General features: G+C 44.8%; 1 protein-coding gene across 5 annotated transcripts in view; it reads left to right on the forward strand.

Annotated features, from left to right (window-relative positions):
- Positions 1 to 17927, forward strand: part of FYN (FYN proto-oncogene, Src family tyrosine kinase) — a 149595-nt gene that overhangs the window by 108190 nt on the left and 23478 nt on the right. For 3 of the 5 annotated variants that reach the window (XM_042796063.1, XM_042796062.1, XM_042796061.1), the window contains 6 exons: positions 1641 to 1898; positions 2496 to 2592; positions 6105 to 6203; positions 7349 to 7452; positions 12093 to 12242; positions 15321 to 15485. In XM_042796063.1, coding sequence (XP_042651997.1) covers positions 1652 to 1898; positions 2496 to 2592; positions 6105 to 6203; positions 7349 to 7452; positions 12093 to 12242; positions 15321 to 15485 — 862 coding nt within the window. In that variant the 5' untranslated portion in view covers positions 1641 to 1651. Of the gene's footprint in view, positions 1 to 1640; positions 1899 to 2495; positions 2593 to 6104; positions 6204 to 7348; positions 7453 to 12092; positions 12243 to 15320; positions 15486 to 15951; positions 16108 to 17927 lie in introns of all 5 variants that reach the window. The other 2 variants (XM_042796064.1, XM_042796065.1) reach the window with 2 other exon arrangements.

A 17927-nucleotide genomic window follows, 5' to 3' on the forward strand; every position in this document is an offset into this window, starting at 1 on the left:
TTAGGCGGGTTAGATTTAGGAAGCAGGTATCCAGATTGTGGACTGTCACAGACAAGCAGGGAGCCGCTGCATAATTTTTCAGACGTTAGCGGAGGAACATGCTTTTTCTGAATCCCATCAGTTTGTCAAACCCAATTTCCTGTGTTGATGTTGGGGTAAGGCGTACAAAATAGCCCGCCTGCCAGCTCCAGAAAAATGAGGATATTTGAAAAAGAAGAGGCTTTTTATTTACCTTAAATGACGGATAGTGGCTGAAATGCCAAAAGAAATGTTGGGGGAGGGGGCGGAGGGGTGGACAAGAGGACAGGAAGGGACAGAACGGGTAGGAAGTGTGCTTTGCTATGCTTTTCTTTTTTTCTCTTCTCTGTATTTTCTCCCTGCCTATTTATATATTCTGGACAAAGTATGTCTACTATGTCTATTTTTTTTTAAGTTTTTCCTACAGTCACTACTCTTCTTGCAGCCCCAGTGTTTAGAGTATGTTGCTCATGTGCTGGGTTACACAGAAGAGTCACCATATACTGGTTGAGATCAAGGGTGCACCCAGATGAGTATCTGATTCCCTGGATTCATCACACCTGGCTTCAGAAACTCGGGTTTTGTGTCTAGATTCAGCTCAAGCCAATAGGAAAGAGTGCAGTAGCACCAGCACATGGATGATAAAATGTTAGAGCTCACAGATGAAAAGCAGCACCAGGTAACAGGACTAACCTTGCAGGGCTGCTTCTAAGATGTGGTGAATCAGACTCTGTCTCCTTCCACCTAGGGAGAGGTAGGCACCTAAAATTAAGAGACGTTAACCCATGTGCCCTGGTAGTGCCCCTTGAGGGTGCTGAGCAAGAGGCTACAAGAATTAAAAAACTTAGAGCAGCCTTTTCCGAGCTGTACCCTCTCAGTTTCCTCCTGTCCAGGATCTGGACTTTTTGACATGTTAATTCTTCCAGGACTTTCTCTAGTTTCTTAACTCACGTATACCTCTGGCAGCCCCACCTCTGCTACCAGCGTGTTTTACCCTTCAGTGCAATACTGCATAAAAGAGCGCTTCCTTTTTTTTTTAGTTCTGCCATCTGATAGCTCCCTCCTTTCCTGTGCCGTAATAACTATCGGCTTTGTGTCTGCTTTTCTGCCTGTCACGCAGAGCTCCAGCAGCGGATAAAGGTGGTGTTGCCTTTAGGTGAAGTCAGCTCTTGCGTGGCTGGCGAGGTCAGACGTGAACTGTGAGCTAAAAGTGCCTCGCTCTGTGTTTTGGAGTCAGACTTGAACACCTCCAGCTGCATTTTTTTGGCCGAGTCCTTTGCCTGCCGGTCGTGCTCTCCTGGTGAAGGGTGAGCGAGAGGGGCTCCGTCCTCTCGCTACCTCCGTGCAAGCCGTTGCCTGGCAGGGCCGGGCAGAGGGCTGCCGCTGCCCCTAGAGCCAGCAGGACCTCCTTCCCCAGGCCTCGGTGGGAAACCGCTGCCAGGAGGATTTTGCGTGAGATTTTTCCCCAGCGTGTTGCCGCTTATATTCAAACCACCGTGCGTTTCTTTCAAAGTACTTAACTTGTGAGCGGTGGATTTAATTTGATCCTCATCGTACGTGGGTTTGGGGGAGAGCTGGTGAGCATCAGCGTATGAACACCTGTCCTTTCCTTCCTCTCTTAGGATTTTAGATAATGGGCTGTGTGCAATGTAAGGATAAAGAAGCAACAAAACTGACTGACGAGAGGGATGGCAGTTTAACTCAAAGCTCAGGCTACCGCTATGGGACAGATCCCACGCCGCAGCACTATCCTAGCTTTGGTGTGACTTCAATCCCAAACTACAACAACTTCCATGCCACGGGAGGCCAAGGACTGACTGTGTTTGGCGGAGTCAATTCCTCCTCTCACACAGGGACGCTGCGTACAAGAGGAGGAACAGGTGGGTTTCAAAGTCTTCTTTCAGGGCGCTTAGGGAGTACCACGTAATTGCAGCAGAGGCACAACTGTCTCAGCATGCTGCCTTGGGGAAGAGTTATTTTATGAAATAGTGCGAAGAACTGAAGTAGCAGTGGAGCTGGGTCCTCAGCCCTACCTTTGCTAATTTGCAGGTGCCAGTTCACTTGTGGGGTGAGAAATTACGTGTACATGCCCAATTTGACTGACCGACTGCCTCGTCCCTCTGCCAGGGAACAGAAAGTGTGGTCTGAGCCACCTCAAGTAGTTAACAGAAAATACTTGGCGTGGCTGTGCCTAAAGTCTCTCTTTAAGCTCCCCTTCGCCCGCTTGGGATCCTACACTGTGTGTGGGTACCAAACCAAGAGGACCGATGACCGTACAGAGTGAAGGAGGCGGCGTGCCCACTGTTTGCATAAAAGCTGAGGGATTAGAATAGTCGTCCAAAAAGCAGGAGGCTTCAGCTTGTTTTTCTCCTCGGCGACCAGAGTAGCTTCCATGTGGTCTGGACACCTCACCTCTTGAGGCTCCTTCACCCCCTGTTTTTTGCGATGGAGTGCAACTCACCTGTCTTCCTCTTTAGGTGTAACTCTTTTTGTGGCGCTTTACGACTACGAAGCAAGAACAGAAGATGACTTGAGTTTTCACAAAGGAGAAAAATTTCAAATACTTAACAGCTCGTAAGTTTTAGGCTTGGGAATATGCTTTTTAATATTTTTAAACTTAAAATGTTGACAATTACATTTGTCTGCTTGTATTATTTCTAAAATCTAATGCTGGATATTCGAGATATGTAGGGGCTTTACTCTGTGCTTACTTACTCGTCTTTGCATTTAGTGCACTTTTGCAAAGTGCTTTATTATTGCAAAAAACCCTTCAACCACATGCAGCTTTACTTCAAAAAGAAGCGTTCCATATCGTGATTCACTGCTTACATTCCACAGTAAACTCACTTTTGGAACCGAGAGTACCAGCTCTGTACTTTACCAGTAGTCAGAGAAGCTCTGCAAGGCATGTACTAACACTTTTTGCAATCTGCTGCAAGCATCTCTACAGAGAAATGAGCTAAAAACTGATTCACAAAAGAGACGTTACCCAGACTTGCTTGCCAAGTTTAAAAGTCTATTTTTTTTTCTTTTAAAGGTAGGTGATATAGTCATAACATGTTAGGAAGTTCTGTTAAGTGAGAATGCACCACTGAACAGTTGCATTTGACATAAAAACCACACTCACGTCCTGGAAATCATCCATTTTAAATTAATTTTATTAACTGTCCGTGGAAAAAAATCCCTTAGCAGTTTAAAAATAACATCTAAAACTTACTGTGCTACTGACCTATATCTGAACATCTTGTAATTCTTGGCTAAGAACATGAAGTTGAAGGCTCTGTGTGATGTTCAGTTTTGCTATCACATAGAGGTAAAAATGGGTTCACAACCAAGTATGTCGCTTTCTAGAGGCTTTTTGATATTGCTCTCATCTTTTTTTCTTACACTTGCACAGTGAGGCAAATTCATCCCTGGTGCAACTCCTGTTAATTTTAATAGAACAACTCCAGGGTTGGAGTTGGCTCAATGTGCATTAAAGTTTAAAAAAAAAAAAAAAAAAAAATCAGGTAATTCTGTGGAATATTTCATGAAGCCATGAAGCTGAAGAGCTTTGATGTAGATGAAAGCACAGAAACTTCAGTTATGACTTGTAGAGGGAGCAGCAGTTTTAAAAACCTCTCTACTTCTGAATTAGCACTTAGAAAAAAACCCTTTTTTAACCTATCATCCATTTTCGTTCACGTTGCCTGCTGCTTTCCTAACCTTGCACAAACTATGCCATAACTTGAAGCAAGAAGAAATACCACGCATTATAAATTCCTTACACGTGCCAGCTGATGAAATCAGGGGGTGCTCACCAGGGCTTGCAGAGCAATCGTACTTGGAGTGGGTGGGACAGAGGGATTCCCCCACATGTGGGCTGTTGCAGTACATGCATTTGGATGCAGGTAATTACTGCCTGGAGGAAGGTTTTCTAAGAGGAAAAAAAAACCAAGCATCCACTGATTTTCTTGTAGGATTATAGAAGCTCAGTTCCCATCATAGTCAGCTCTGTCTGCTTATAAATATGGACTTAATCACACTCCTGGAGTACTGACAGCCAGGCTGGGAATCTCCAGAAAACAACTTCTCTGGGAGAATGCTTCCTCTCTTCACTTACATCAGAAATTATACGAAAGAAGCCCGCTTTTGTAAGACTCTGCCAATGCTGCTTGTGACCAGAAAGCATATATGTGCACAAAACTAGTTTGTCTGGAATTTTTGGAGAGATTTGGATTTTTTTTTTTTTTTTTTTTTTTTTTTTTTTTTAGCTCTCAAAAAATGAAATTTGGTTTGTGCTTTGGATTAAAAATTCAGGACAGCAATACCTGAAATGGCAGACAGAGGGTCTCCCTGTGCTTTAAAGTCAGAAATTATACCAAGGGTGGTCTGGGGGAGAGAGATGCCTACAGGGGTGGTTCAGGACAGAGCCTGACTTCAGGGCTCAAAACCACTCAGCCATGCCCTGTACCCCCATGGCACCCCTGCACGCCCTGGCTAGCCTCACTGACTTGCCTCCTCCTACCTCAGTTGGGTGTCTAAAATTCAGAGCTGTGGAAAAAGCCTGCATTCCCCCTCCTTTCTGGCAGTGCTTTGAGAGATCTAGGCTTCTGTGTCAAAGCAGAGGGGGTTGCTCCTGATGCGACCATCTACCAGGGCTGCTTTTTTCCTCCTTAGATATGATAAAATATCTCCATCTAGTGGACTCTCTGTACAGTAAGGAAAAGAAATGTAATGGTACAATTTATCAAGCACAGTAGGGCATAATCTCTCAGAAATACTCTACAGCAACATGTGGGGGAAGGGATAGCACTTCAGCTGGTAGAATTGGGGACGCAAGTAGATCGGGACATTTGCCTGACATACTAATGTACACAAGGTGTATTAAAATAGTGGCAGCTGCCAATCTCCAGAAAACCTACTTGTTTCTTCACTTTTTTGAACAGCAGAATTTGAAACATCTCCTTTTTGACTAATCACAGCTGTTTTCTAATTGTTTTACGTCGAGTTCAAACTCGTCAAACTGTTAAAGAAAGTGGAGTTGAAAATTTAAAGTAAGAGCTCACCTTGACTCAGCCTTTCCTGCCAGTAGTGGCTTAGTCAATATGTTTTCTGTGACTGCTTGTTTACAGAAGATGTTGAATTGTCTGGCCACATTCGATAATAGTGTTTTATTTAGTGAATGAATCTCTGTCTCACAGAGAGGAAGAGTGAGAAAGAGTTTCTAAGCAGCCCAGAAACAGAAAAGAGAATGCTTACCAGTAGTGGTGGGAGTTAAACATTGGTGAATCTGGTGCTCAGAATGAAAGACGAATTGCTAAATCCCAAATCATTGCATCCTGTAAAAAGCTAAAAAGTAAACTTCTCTTAAAGCTGTGCATTCTACAGCAACGTGCATCGTCTGAAGGGCAGTACCATGTCCTACAGTGTGCACCACTGTACGACAAAAATTGATGCTAAGCCTGTGGAACACTGCCGTCAGGTGGTCCTGCACAGACCTCTTCATATTTAAATGTTGTAGAAGAGTGGGGTTTTGTATTTGAACATGTAGTTAAGTTCTCTGCTACTTCAGATACCTCCTCTAGGTGGCCAGGAGGGGGAATCCAGACAGTGAGATGTGATTCTTAAAGGCCATCTAAAACTCCATGTTGATAGATGGCTTTCTGATGCCTTTGGGTTTCAGATTAATTATCCCCTCAGAAGTTTAAAATTAGCAGTGGGTGTGACAGTGTTCTGTTTGGCCATTTTTCCTATAAGCTCTCTCAAGGGTCTGTATTAGAATAACTGCTGTGGAGACCGTTTTCAATATTCTAGTCCAAATCCAGCACTCACCAAACCTGATTTCACTGGTTGTTATGTCTGTTTATGCCGTTATGCTACATTTGGAAGGCTACATTACTAATCGCTGCTGAAATAGCAATAGCTGTAACGAAATACGTATATTATTTGGGTTTAGATGCAAGCAGCTCTCAGAAGCAGGCCGGTGATACAGACCCGAGTTGCAGTGGCTTCTTACACCGTGCAGCTGCTGTTAGCAGAGGCAGATCTTTGTCTTTACAGCGGTATCTTGCTCTCACTTCTCCTCCTCACGTCTGTTTCTGCAGGGAAGGAGACTGGTGGGAGGCCCGGTCCTTGACAACTGGCGAAACTGGTTACATTCCCAGTAATTATGTGGCTCCAGTTGATTCCATCCAAGCAGAGGAGTATGTTTTCTTTTCATTGTAAAGACCCATTAGTGCTGCATTTGAAGGAGGTTGGAGGAGTTGGTTTTGATTGATTGCAGCGATTTTTCAAATGACTTACATTATTTTTATTTCGGTTCTTAACTGCACCGATAAATAATTAGGTAATTAGTAACAAAAGAAGCACAAGCTCAGTGCTTTTTCAATGTCAAAACAAAGGAAGAAAACCTAAAGGAACATAGGTCTGCTTCCTTTATTCAAGCGTCAACTAATTTTAAGCTTTAAGCAAAAGGTGCCCTTGCTTTTCCTGAACCGTCTTGTAAAAATATTTGGAGTCAACTAGTGTGGAGACTGTCTATTAAAGAGGGCACGTTGTACCAACAGATACCTACCAATAGGTAGGATGCCTACAACACCTACAGCAGGCAGCATAATGAAGACATATCTATGCGAAAAATGGAGTGCTTTATGTATCCATATTATTTCCAGTATAAAAGATATACTGGAGGAGGTTATATAGCTGAGCAGGTACTACTGTAGTCTGTATTTGGTTGATTGTGAAACCAGAAAGAAAACAAAAACAACCAACCAAAAAAAACCCAAAAAAAACCCAAACAAACAAACAAAAAAAAAACTTGCTGCATGAAGGAAAAAGGTACCAAAATTCTGAAAGCCTTATACAACCACAGTAAAGTGGTTGCATCTGGTCTTCCTACTGAGGATTTATAGCTGTGCTGCAACAAAAGCATTGAATACTAATACATCTCTATGTAAGTCAAATATGTCGTTATAGCAACACCTGTAAAATACTGCTCTTCATCAGCAACACATTTTTCTGCCCTTTTCCTTGAATATTCCTTCCCCCGGCCAAGTCTTGCTTTCTGTTAGTCCAAGTCTGGCCTTTCTCGTAAGACATCAAACAACAGTCCTCAGCATCTGCTGATTATAGGCCTAAAGCAAAGTGCTACTGCACAATGCATGCAACATCTACTACACTGTTTGTCACGTCAGCCTCCCACCACGATAAGAGACACGGTATCACAAGAATGGCTGAATATCCTTGGATAACCACAGTTTCCTCAAATAATCCTCCATGGCTGAGCTCTGTTAGACTACCTAGTAATCCTATCTAGCATTCGTCTTACTATTTCTGATATTTCCCTAAGGTGGTACTTTGGCAAACTTGGCCGAAAAGATGCCGAGAGGCAGCTGTTGTCATTTGGAAACCCCAGAGGTACCTTCCTGATCCGGGAGAGCGAAACTACCAAAGGTAGGCTGGCCAAAGCTATTCTGACTGCGGTTGGGAAGATATATGAGGAAAACTGTGCAGATTGTGAAATACTGTTTTCGGTGGTACGAAGATGGAGATAAGTGTCATCTTGCTTGTATGTGTGCTAGAGAATTAGATGTCTGGGCATCCCGGGTGGCAGAGTGGGAGTTCAGGGCAGAGAACAGCCCGAGCGCCACCCGTTCCAGGCTCAACCCATGGTGCCTGCAGCGCGGGTCACGCACCGGCGGGGTGCTCTGCTCTGCTCTGCTCTGCTCTGCTCTGCTCTGCTCTGCTGCCACCCTCTGAACATCCCACTGTCTCTCTCAAGGCGTGTGTTGAGGGTGCTGCAACTGCAGTGGGGCCGGGAGGAGAGCGGCCCCTCGGGACAACAGCTACGGGGCTACAGGAGGCAGACCTCCTGGTGTCCCTGTCCAGGCACAGCCAGCTACCTGAGTGTGCACAGAATCTCCAGTCTAGTTTGGTGAAAATTGCTGCTGCCTTCTGAACAAGCAGATTATTTTAATCTCCTCACCTGGAAGATGTAAGATAAGATTTTGAGGGGGGGGGAGGTAGTGGTTACTATTTTAGGGAACTTTTTTGGCCTTTCCCCTTTGAAATGCTGGATCCCTGGGGTGTGTGGGGGAAATGTAGCAGTTTTAAATTAATAGATTAACAGTGAAAAGACTTGAAAAACATTTCTAATTGATATATTCATACAGTATTCAACTGTATCCATTCTGCTGAAGTCAAGTGGAAGGATGTATTCTCCTCCTTCCCTCTAAAAATATCGGAGGAGTTCTGGTTTTCTTGGTGGGTGCTCTTTGTTTTTACATTTTGTTCGTGAGCCCTGTCAACATCGTCTTCAAAGCTTTGCACGTATGAAAAGATCTCTCTAACTCATACAGCTATCGAGGAGAAAACGTGCAACTAAGTGAAAGCAAACCTGGCCATTTCTCAGTTAACCGGCAATCCAAAACAATAGCTGTGGGGAGCGTAAGTCACTAGCATTAATTCCATGTAAGTTCTGAAGTCTAATGATGGTCCATGTAATTAAATCACTGACTTGTCAGCACTTTGATCAGAGCACACTGTCAGCTGGAGTTAGCACGTACAGTGGTTAGAACCGTGGCTGGCAAAGGGATTTAGAGAAGAGAAGCACCACTCCCCACTCCCCTCCACCTGACCTATCTTCAGATGTTGCTTTCTGACATCTGGAATTGTAAGGTTTACATTTGGGACTCCTGCAGTCACTGGATTCTTCCTTTGCTGCCCATATCTCTGAAGACGGTTTTCCGAGGCAAAATCTGAGCAGATGCGCTGTTTCAGACCGCTAATTTCCCGCCTGGTCACCCCCCAGCCTCACCATACCTTACGTGGCACTGAGGCATTCTCACCAGGAGCACGGCAGGCTCTGACTTGCTCTTTTTTTCTGCAAATAGCCTCCACCTGTTCGTTTTCACCAACAGTTGTTGTGATGTGTGTGAGGAGCAGGACTTCATTCCATTCTGTGCCGAGTTTAAAAAAATCACTCCTATAGGCACCCGTAGATCCTAAAAACAAGCACAACACCATTTCTCCAAATCAGTGTAGTCTGTTTTGACCATTTTTTATACAGTGATAGGGCATATGTTTTGCAGAGCTGTTTACTTAGCTAAGTCAAGGCTTTTTTTTAGAGCTTCTTTTGAGACACAAAAGCATTGGGGAAATGAAGCAATCCATCATGGATGGACTTACAGGAGCAAGCTTAATTTCTCTGCATTTGAACTTAAGGCTTTCTACATCTTCAGGCTAAGTTTGCATCAAAGCCATTAGAGAAAACCAAACATGCTTGGTTTTTGTCAAAAATGCCTATTTCCCTTCTCATCCTTGTGGTGTTTCAGTATGTTGTTAGAGGAAAACAGAGGGAGCTTGTTCGTGAGAGAGAAAAAAGTCATCTGGGAGGGCTCGAATGGTGCCTTTTCCCGTAAGTCTTCTCAAAACACCTTACTCCAACTAGCCATGTTGGGCTTGAGGCAGGAATTGTTTTGTGACCTAGAATTGTCCCTTCTGCTTTAAATAATAACAATAATAAAATTAATCAGGATCATGTTAAAAGTATCATCATGGATGACTTCAGCATGAATTTAACCTCCCTTGATCATGGTTGCCTTCTCTCCTTACTTCCAAAATAAATCATATGGAGCTGGCTTTTCATTTTTTCAATGCCTGACTACCCAGGTACTTCATCAGCTCTTGTCTATATAATCCTTCACCTGGTTTCAATCTCCACCCTCCAAGACTGTCTGGTTTTAGGTTTGTTTTTTTAAAAAATTCATTAGTATGATATATTGTAATGTTGTATTTCTATCCAAATTTTTATTATGTATATCTCTTATATTTTAAATTATCATCAGATAATAACGAATAGTATAAATAACCAACAGCCTAAATAAATGAATAATGAAATCCATCTTGGCTCTTGTTTTTGTCCAGATTTGAACTAAAGCTCCAGTCCTGCAACTTGATCTGAGGTCAGCGGGGGTCCACAGAGGGCCACCCACGCAGCTCTGATTGCAGACCCGGAGCCACAGATTGTTTACATTTTCCTAAAGGCTCTAAAATAGTGACCAGATAGGCAGGGAGCGTGACTAAAGAAAATACAGCTGCTGCCAGTGGATCAAAACTCACAAATGGGGAGGTGGAGAACACTGCCTGGAAAATTCTGAGAGTAGGCTGACCGTGTACAGCCCGGAGTGGTGGTACCAAGCGTGCACGAGATGCGCTCGCGAATCCCCAAAAAGCTTTGAGCTCCTAGCTGAGAGGGATGTACGTACTCAGTGGGAGACCCTCCTCAGAAAAACGCCCTAAACAAACAGCGTTTTTCTACTCTTAGAAATAAAAACCTTGTCACTCCTCTCAGGGTGTCTCCCATTCACATAAACCAGAATCACCTGTGTAAGTGCTGGCTCGTTTCCTCCAAGTTGGAGGACGAACAACAGGGAATTTGAGAAGTCCTTGGAGTCAGGGCGGAGATGTTTTGTTCACTGCAGCTCCCTCAGCCGTGAGCCACCCGCCAGTGAGACCTGTTGCAGGGTAACGTGGTGGGGGAAACTTCTCCCTGGGGAGACGTCTGGGAGAGACATCTTACACCGGGAATCTCAACCGCGGGAGTTCATTCAGCCATTTCACTTAGCTGGGGGTGGTTCTGGAGGATGGGAACCTGCCAGGGTGTGTTGAAAAGTACCCTGACTTGGGATGAGCAGCAGTTGGTGCTGTTTGCTGTAGGAAATCGCTCCACCTTTCACGTTGTCTGGAACTGTCTGCTGGCAGTTTTCCTTTCCCGCCCTCAGCTGATGTGGTTACCCGTGAAAGCAGCCAGGCTCCAGAAGGAAGGACCTTTCTGAGGTCTCGGCAGCTGCCCGCTGCCTCCAGGTTTTTTTCCTTCTAACGCCTGAATCACTTGTAAGCGAACGCGATATTCGCCTGAGCCGTGAGCGAAGCCTCGTCGCCTCCGGTGCCTTTTGAAATGCCCGTGCTTCTGCTCAGCAGCTGCACCGTGCCGAGGAACGCGGCTTTGCTTTAGTGGGGAGCCAACGCGTGGTTCTCGCTGTACGTGCTGCGGGCTGAGGGACCTGAACGCGCAGGTCCCCGTGCGGGTGGCCAGGCTCCCTTTACGGTCAGCAGGGAGCTGGGGCTCAGTTGAGCTGCCCGTGACTGCAGACACCTGGTGCTACCACCTGCACGCCGCTGCCGATAGCTACTGGTGGGTGGTTTCTAACACTGATGGGCACTGGGCCGGGATTCCGCTGCCCTGGTAGCGCCAGAAGCTCATGCGTGGGCATCTACCTCGAGCCTGTAGCCCACCTGCGTTCAGCCACTGCTGCACTGGGAACTGAACCCAGCCCCGCAACCGGAGGCTCCTCTGCCTGGGCCGTGAGCTCCCCGAGCCGGTTGAAATGCCTGCAGGGCCCCCACGGGGACCAGGAGAGCGTGACAACCGGTGGGAAAGCGGCCAAGCTGGATGTCCCGGGACGTCTCACCGCGGCACTCGGGCCCCGGTGTTTGGGCGTCTGAATCCCACCAGTAAGCTGTAAAGCTCCAGCATGGGCTTGGAAAGTGAAACACGCGGTTCTTGCGGATCTCTCGGTGCGGTCTTGGTGTAGTACCACCTTCCAAAACCTGTGATACACAAAATATGCTGAGATCTGGTGGTTTAGTGTTTTTAACGAAGTTTGGGATCCATCTGGGTAACAGCACTGCGCATCTATAAAGTCATTATCTCCAGTGATTCCTACGAAAATCTTGATATTTACTTCCCGCTGGCATTTATCTGAAGTATAGTATTTGCAGTGTAACCTGACACTTAGAATAGGAAAAGTCAATTTAACAACCTGAAACAGTAAATGTTAAAATGTGAGTTTTCATTTAGAGAGAAGTCCCGATTTCTTTCTAGACTAGTTTGAGAGGGACATGGTGTGAACATCGTAAGATTTCTGTGGCACTTACTTTGTTGTGTTAGATTCATTTGTTCTTTTTCAAGGTACAGTAAGCATTTCTTTGGAAGCAGTTTCCCTTTCACTTTATAAGAACTGACCAGCAAACCAAAATCTTTGTGTCTAAAAGCGACTTACAGTTTTTTATTTCTCCTTTGCTTGGAACAGGTGCCTATTCCCTGTCTATTCGTGACTGGGATGATATGAAAGGAGATCATGTCAAACATTATAAGATTCGTAAACTTGACAATGGTGGATATTATATCACAACTCGGGCACAGTTTGAAACTCTTCAGCAGCTGGTTCAGCATTATTCAGGTAATTTTTCAGATAATACACAGCACTCTGAAGTATTTTAAAACAAAAGTGTTTGCTGCTGAGCTGATATATGTGTAAGACGCCCTAAAGAGTCATTTGAGCTATGACTCTTGCTTGTTGTAATGCTTCTTCCATTATCCCTTTCCCATTACAGTTATAAATGGCTTTGAGTGCAGCTCGCAGTGTACAGTGTCAGAGCTTTTAAAAGCTAGCACTCCACTGAGCTAAAGGTTTTGCCTGCTCTCCCTCCGCTAAGCAAACAGAATTACTGAATTTGACTTGCAGATCTCAAACTGTGTATTCCCTGTGCATAAGCGAGCGCTAGTATGTACTGTTTTGCAGCACACGATTGCTAATAAAGCAAACAGGGAATTGCATTGTGGAATTCAGTCACCTAAAGCAATGACCAAAAGGTTTGCATATATTACCTGACTCAAATTTTCCCACTGGATTTGTATTCAGTGTGCAAAGTATTAATATTTAAATTATAACCGGTCTAATTTAAAAAATAAATATGGCAAGGTGTGTGTTTCTTTATGCACACTGTTTGTGTCCACCTTTTGGGGGGGTGGGGGGGTGTTAATATTTCTGTGATTAAATGTGGCATGTACTATTCAACCCAAAAGCACATCCCGTTGTCACTGGCGATTGGTGTGCAACAACTTCAGAGGCCCCCAAGCCTCTGCATAGGACAAACAGTTCTTATGTAGAAGACTACTTCTCCACACAGTCAATTTTAAGCAGCAATTTGTATTTCGCTTTTTATTTTTCCCTTACTTCAGCTTTTCGTGATATTAACAGATGACCCCAAATGCTCACTGCTCAAAAACTTTCCATAATTTTTACTTGGGAAATCAACTTCTCTGTGGGGTGTTTTTTTCTGTATTCTTTGTATTCTGTCTGCTGTATTCTTACGCTATTCATTCTGGACATCTGGCTGTCTTCTCCGCCCAATTCCTGATGGTTGTATGCTGCCTGGGAGAATTTCTAGTTTTTTTTTTCTGGAGGCTCTACACTGAACTAAGCTAAATAGTGTGTAAAAGCTCACATCTAAGGAAGATAATTTTCAGCCCGGCTGGTATATGTCAACTTTTAGTTTTCTTTGGTCAAATTATTCGGGTGGTCTCTTTTCCATGCACGGATGCAGAATGGAAGAGACGGGGAAGGAGCCGTTTCTGAGCAGCGCGGGGGCATAGCCAGTGCCACCCGGGCAGGGTGGCTCCGCAGGGCATGGTCCGGACCCACACGCCCCAGGCTGCACCGGTGGTCTCCCAGGCTCGGGCGGGCACAGGAGCCCTCGTCCTCTGCCAGCCCCAGCCGGCTGGAAGCACGAGGGCTGCCCCGGGGCCCCTGCCCGGCCACCTAGGCTCACTCCTGGGGGGAGCTCAGAGGTGCCCAGGCGACTCCACAAAGATGAGCACGGTCCCTAAGGAGCCACCCCCGAGGCTGTGGGTCGGTGCCCGCGGAGCGGGACAGGTACGGCCCCCCGCCCACCCCACGGCTGCCCAGGCTGGAGGAGCCCTCCCGCCCGGGTGGGCAGCGGGGGCTCCGCGAGCAGTCCCAGGGCAGGAGCTGCAAGCACCACGCGTGTGCCTTCCCAGGCCTCCCTCTTATCCCAGCCCCTTCCTGCCTGGATAAGGAAGCTAACGGCGGTCTCTGGGCTTTCGCAGATGGGTTTTGCAAATGAAAAATACTGAGATTTCCAGGGCGTCCTGATGTCAGAGTCCAGTGACAGCACGTCTGAAGTGGAAGCACCCTAACAGCCAGCCTCTCGAGCGTAAGCTCCCGTGCGTGCAGCCGAGGCTTAACTGGAGCACCAACATGCCAAGCCTTTTTTGGTTTTTTTTTTTTTTTTTTTTCAGTTAAAGAAAACAAGGAGGTCTTAATAACCTCTAGTTTCTTTCTGCAGCTGTCCAAACTCTTAAGGAAGCTTTCCAGATAGAACCCATATGTGGAATAGCCCCTGTCCTAATGTTCCCATTAGAATTATCTTGGAATAAGACATGCCAACTGGTCGGCTAATCTTCACTGGTTTGTGGTTTTTGTTGCCTTGCTACAGGAGACACAATGAGGTCCATATCAGAGTGGCTGTAGGGACTTCCCCACCCTCCCACGACATTTGTGCTGAGGAGGTAGAGCTTGGTGTTGCAGGGGGCTTCAGTGCTTACCCACCTCGTGATGCTGAAGCAAACTGTTCACCTGCCCAGAAAAAAAATCCTGCACAGGAGAATAAAGATTATGTTTGAGTCTGAAATACAACTGCAGTTCCCCACCTTGTTTGGCTCCGCGGCACCTGTTTCAAGATACAAGTCACTGTGCAAGCTTTAGATTGTAGTCTGCTCTGTGCGATATAGTATACTACACAACAATGTGTGTGTATCTATATATATTAATGGGCTTACTCCTACTAAAATATCTTACGAGTTTTGTCACAGTTCAGCCTTCTGTGAAGCTTTGCGGGAGACAAGTATAATGAATCTGCCCCGAACGATGTAGGGCTGGCTGCATATGCTAATAAAGATTTGCACTGTAAAGAATGGCAGAAGAAGGCTTTTACAGGACACCTACAAAAACACCCTTCCGCAGAGTAGAGTATAGAAAACACCTTCTCCCAGGATACCTAGAAAAAAATCAGCCAAGAAGTCCGCCAAAATTTCATTGCTGTGATTTTCAGAAAAAGTGAATCTTCTCTGTGTTTCTCTTAGTCAGTACGGAACACAATCCAGTTTGTGACTTAGAGATGATTTTTAAAAGGTTATACTGTACTGTAGTATGCCAGTTAGCTGTGGAATTATCTTAATGCAGCATTGAGGGAAAAGGGAAATCCTGAGTCCACAAGAGAAGCCACTGGCGGTCACCTTCCATTTCAGGCTGTGGAAGCAGACACTAAAATATTTCCTGTTCTGTCTCAAATGAATATGTTTCAGTGTTCAATTTCTAATCTTCCAGGATGCTTTGTGGTATGCAACTAACAGCTGTTGTGAGTAGCATTGTTTTTATGCTTACTGTTTTTGTTTCATGTCACACTTTTTTTTCTTTCCTCTCCTTTGCTGTTGGCTTCACTTCTGGCTCCATCAGAGAGAGCTGCAGGCCTTTGCTGCCGCTTAGTAGTCCCCTGTCATAAAGGAATGCCAAGGCTTACTGATCTGTCTGTCAAAACCAAAGATGTCTGGGAAATTCCACGAGAATCCCTACAGTTGATCAAGAGACTGGGAAATGGGCAGTTTGGGGAAGTATGGATGGGTATGGAGCAAAATAATTATTCTAAAATAGCTCTCTGTGTGGGGATTACAAGATGGAAGGTGAAAATGTAGGACACTGACCCACAAGAAAAAAAGAGCAAAGCTCGGACTGCTAGGAAAAACGTCTTTGGAATCGTATCTTTGACTCTGAAAGTCTTTAATCTTCAACTTTCCCTGTAATTGATGGCAAAAGCAAACTGAAATTCTGTGTTTCCTTGGAAGGTTTTGATTTTGACAAATTACCACTGTCTTAAATAAACCAAGGCTTGCACAGTAATCTGTTAATTATACCGAGGAGCCTTTTTCTGCAAGCTAACAAAAAAGTCCTTACCTTCAGTATCCAAACATCAGTGTTTGCAAATGGACTTCAATGCAGCACTGAGAGCCAAATCACCTTCCATCTTTTTCAACGCATGCGTAATTTTGGATTATAAGTGTGTTTTTTTTATTAATTTCCTCTCCTATAGAGAAAGCTGATGGTTTGTGTTTTAACTTAACTGTGATTGCTACGAATAATACCCCACAAACTGTTGGATTGGCTAAAGATGCATGGGAAGTTGCACGTGATTCATTATTTCTGGAACAGAAGCTTGGTCAGGGGTGTTTCGCTGAAGTGTGGCGTGGTAAGGCAGAGAATATATTTTGCTTTGGATGGATCTTTTAAGGCCCTCTTGGCAGAAATACGCATTTCAAGTAGAGATCTTAAAGCTAAAAGATCAGAATCGTATGAAATGTTCGTCTACATTGCCTAAAAGAGTCAGACCTAGATACAGTAATCCATGGGGACACTTCCTTTCACTTGCACACACTGGTATGAGAGGTTAGGGCATTAAACTTCATTAATTGCATTGGGTTTATTTGGGTGAATACACGATTTCTAGATATTAAAATAGGAATGATGCTAAACTTGTAAAGGAGAATGGCTAACCAGAAATTAATCTGGTAAGTAGACATTTTTCTTTCCCCGTGTGTTTTAGCACTGATGGTATCAGACCCTGAAAATGCTTCCATCCACTCTCCCAGTTTAAAAATAACGGCAAGTATCAGCAAGCTGATATTTCTCAAGCTAGCTTTCCCATGCATCCACTTCTTTAAGTCTATTTTGAAATTTTTATCTGCAGCAGAACCCCGTAACTCAATGCAGAGACCAGGGACAATAGAAGCAAGACTTGCCCAGCCCAACTGAACCCCCACTTTGAAGTCCAAAAATATTGACATTTTCCAAATGCACTGGCATTGTTTTCTGCACATTTGCCAGCTTTACTTACTGCCCCCCTCTATGGGCCTCATTCTTTTAATGACTATGAAACAATAGCGATTTAAAATGTACATAAATCTTAGTACGGTCGTATCATTGAAACACAATATAGTGGCCATTTAATGAGAAGTGGGCTCAGTTTTTGTGCCAAGTTGCATTCTGTGTAACCTCTTTAAAATGACCAGCTCAAATAAAGAATCACTGTATGTTGCTCCTCCAGAAAAAATTGGTGGAGCAGTTTGGCTGCTCTTTTTGTTTCAGTGACACAAAAGTATGTACAACCAAAATAACCAGCTGGCTCTCCTGGGTTCTTGCAGCTGTTTTCCGTTGCAAGACTACAGCAAGGAGCACGGCAGCAAGTCTGTGAAATTTATAGAATTTATAGACTAGAAATATAGAAATTTATAGAATTTCACAGAATTACAGCTGACCTGTTGCAAAGAAAGCTACCTATGTTTTCCATTAGCATCCCCAAATAACTGCAGTTTCACCTTCTTGTTCTCCATCTTGAATGCATGTGAGAGTTTCAAGTTGATGTTAATATTTAGTGGTCAGCTTTGTGTGCCATAGATCTTAAACTGATACAGGAAGCTAAGAGAGCGCAAATGCAATTTAGAAATAAATAAATAAATCCGCTGTGAGAAATAAAGTGCCAAGTACCAGTACCAAATGTCTGTGGAAAATGCAAGAATTACTGTTACAATTATGACATTATGTTTCTTCTAGTAATGTATAGTAAAAAAATGCTTCAACAGCCCTGAAGCACTACCGAATGGGAATGGATTAACACAGTAAAAATGAATAAAGAGTGCGTTAAGTAGTGGCTACCTCCGTCTGGGAGGAATTCAGAGGGAAGTCTGCTGGCTGCCAGGCGCCCCCCCAGACAGCCCCTGTGCTGCGGCGGGGGGCTGCCCCGTAAGAGGGGGGACGTGGGGGGCCCGGCCCGGCGGCAGAAGCTCGTGGGGAAGTTATTTCGGCTTAACCCCGGTCCCCGTGCAGCAGCTGACCCCCCGGCAACGGTTAGCGTGCTTTTAGCAAAGTCAGACCGGGCTTATGCGAGGCACGTTACCTTTTTTTGATGATGCCCGAATTTGTAGAAACGAGATCTGAGGCCCAAGTCTCTGTGTACTTCATAGGCCCTTCTACTATCCTCACGCGTAAGTGCAGAGAAGTAATTTTTACCCA

The sequence above is a fragment of the Tyto alba genome, unplaced genomic scaffold (genome assembly GCF_018691265.1).
Source record: "Tyto alba isolate M040663 unplaced genomic scaffold, T.alba_DEE_v4.0 Super-Scaffold_22, whole genome shotgun sequence".
NCBI lineage: Eukaryota > Metazoa > Chordata > Aves > Strigiformes > Tytonidae > Tyto > Tyto alba.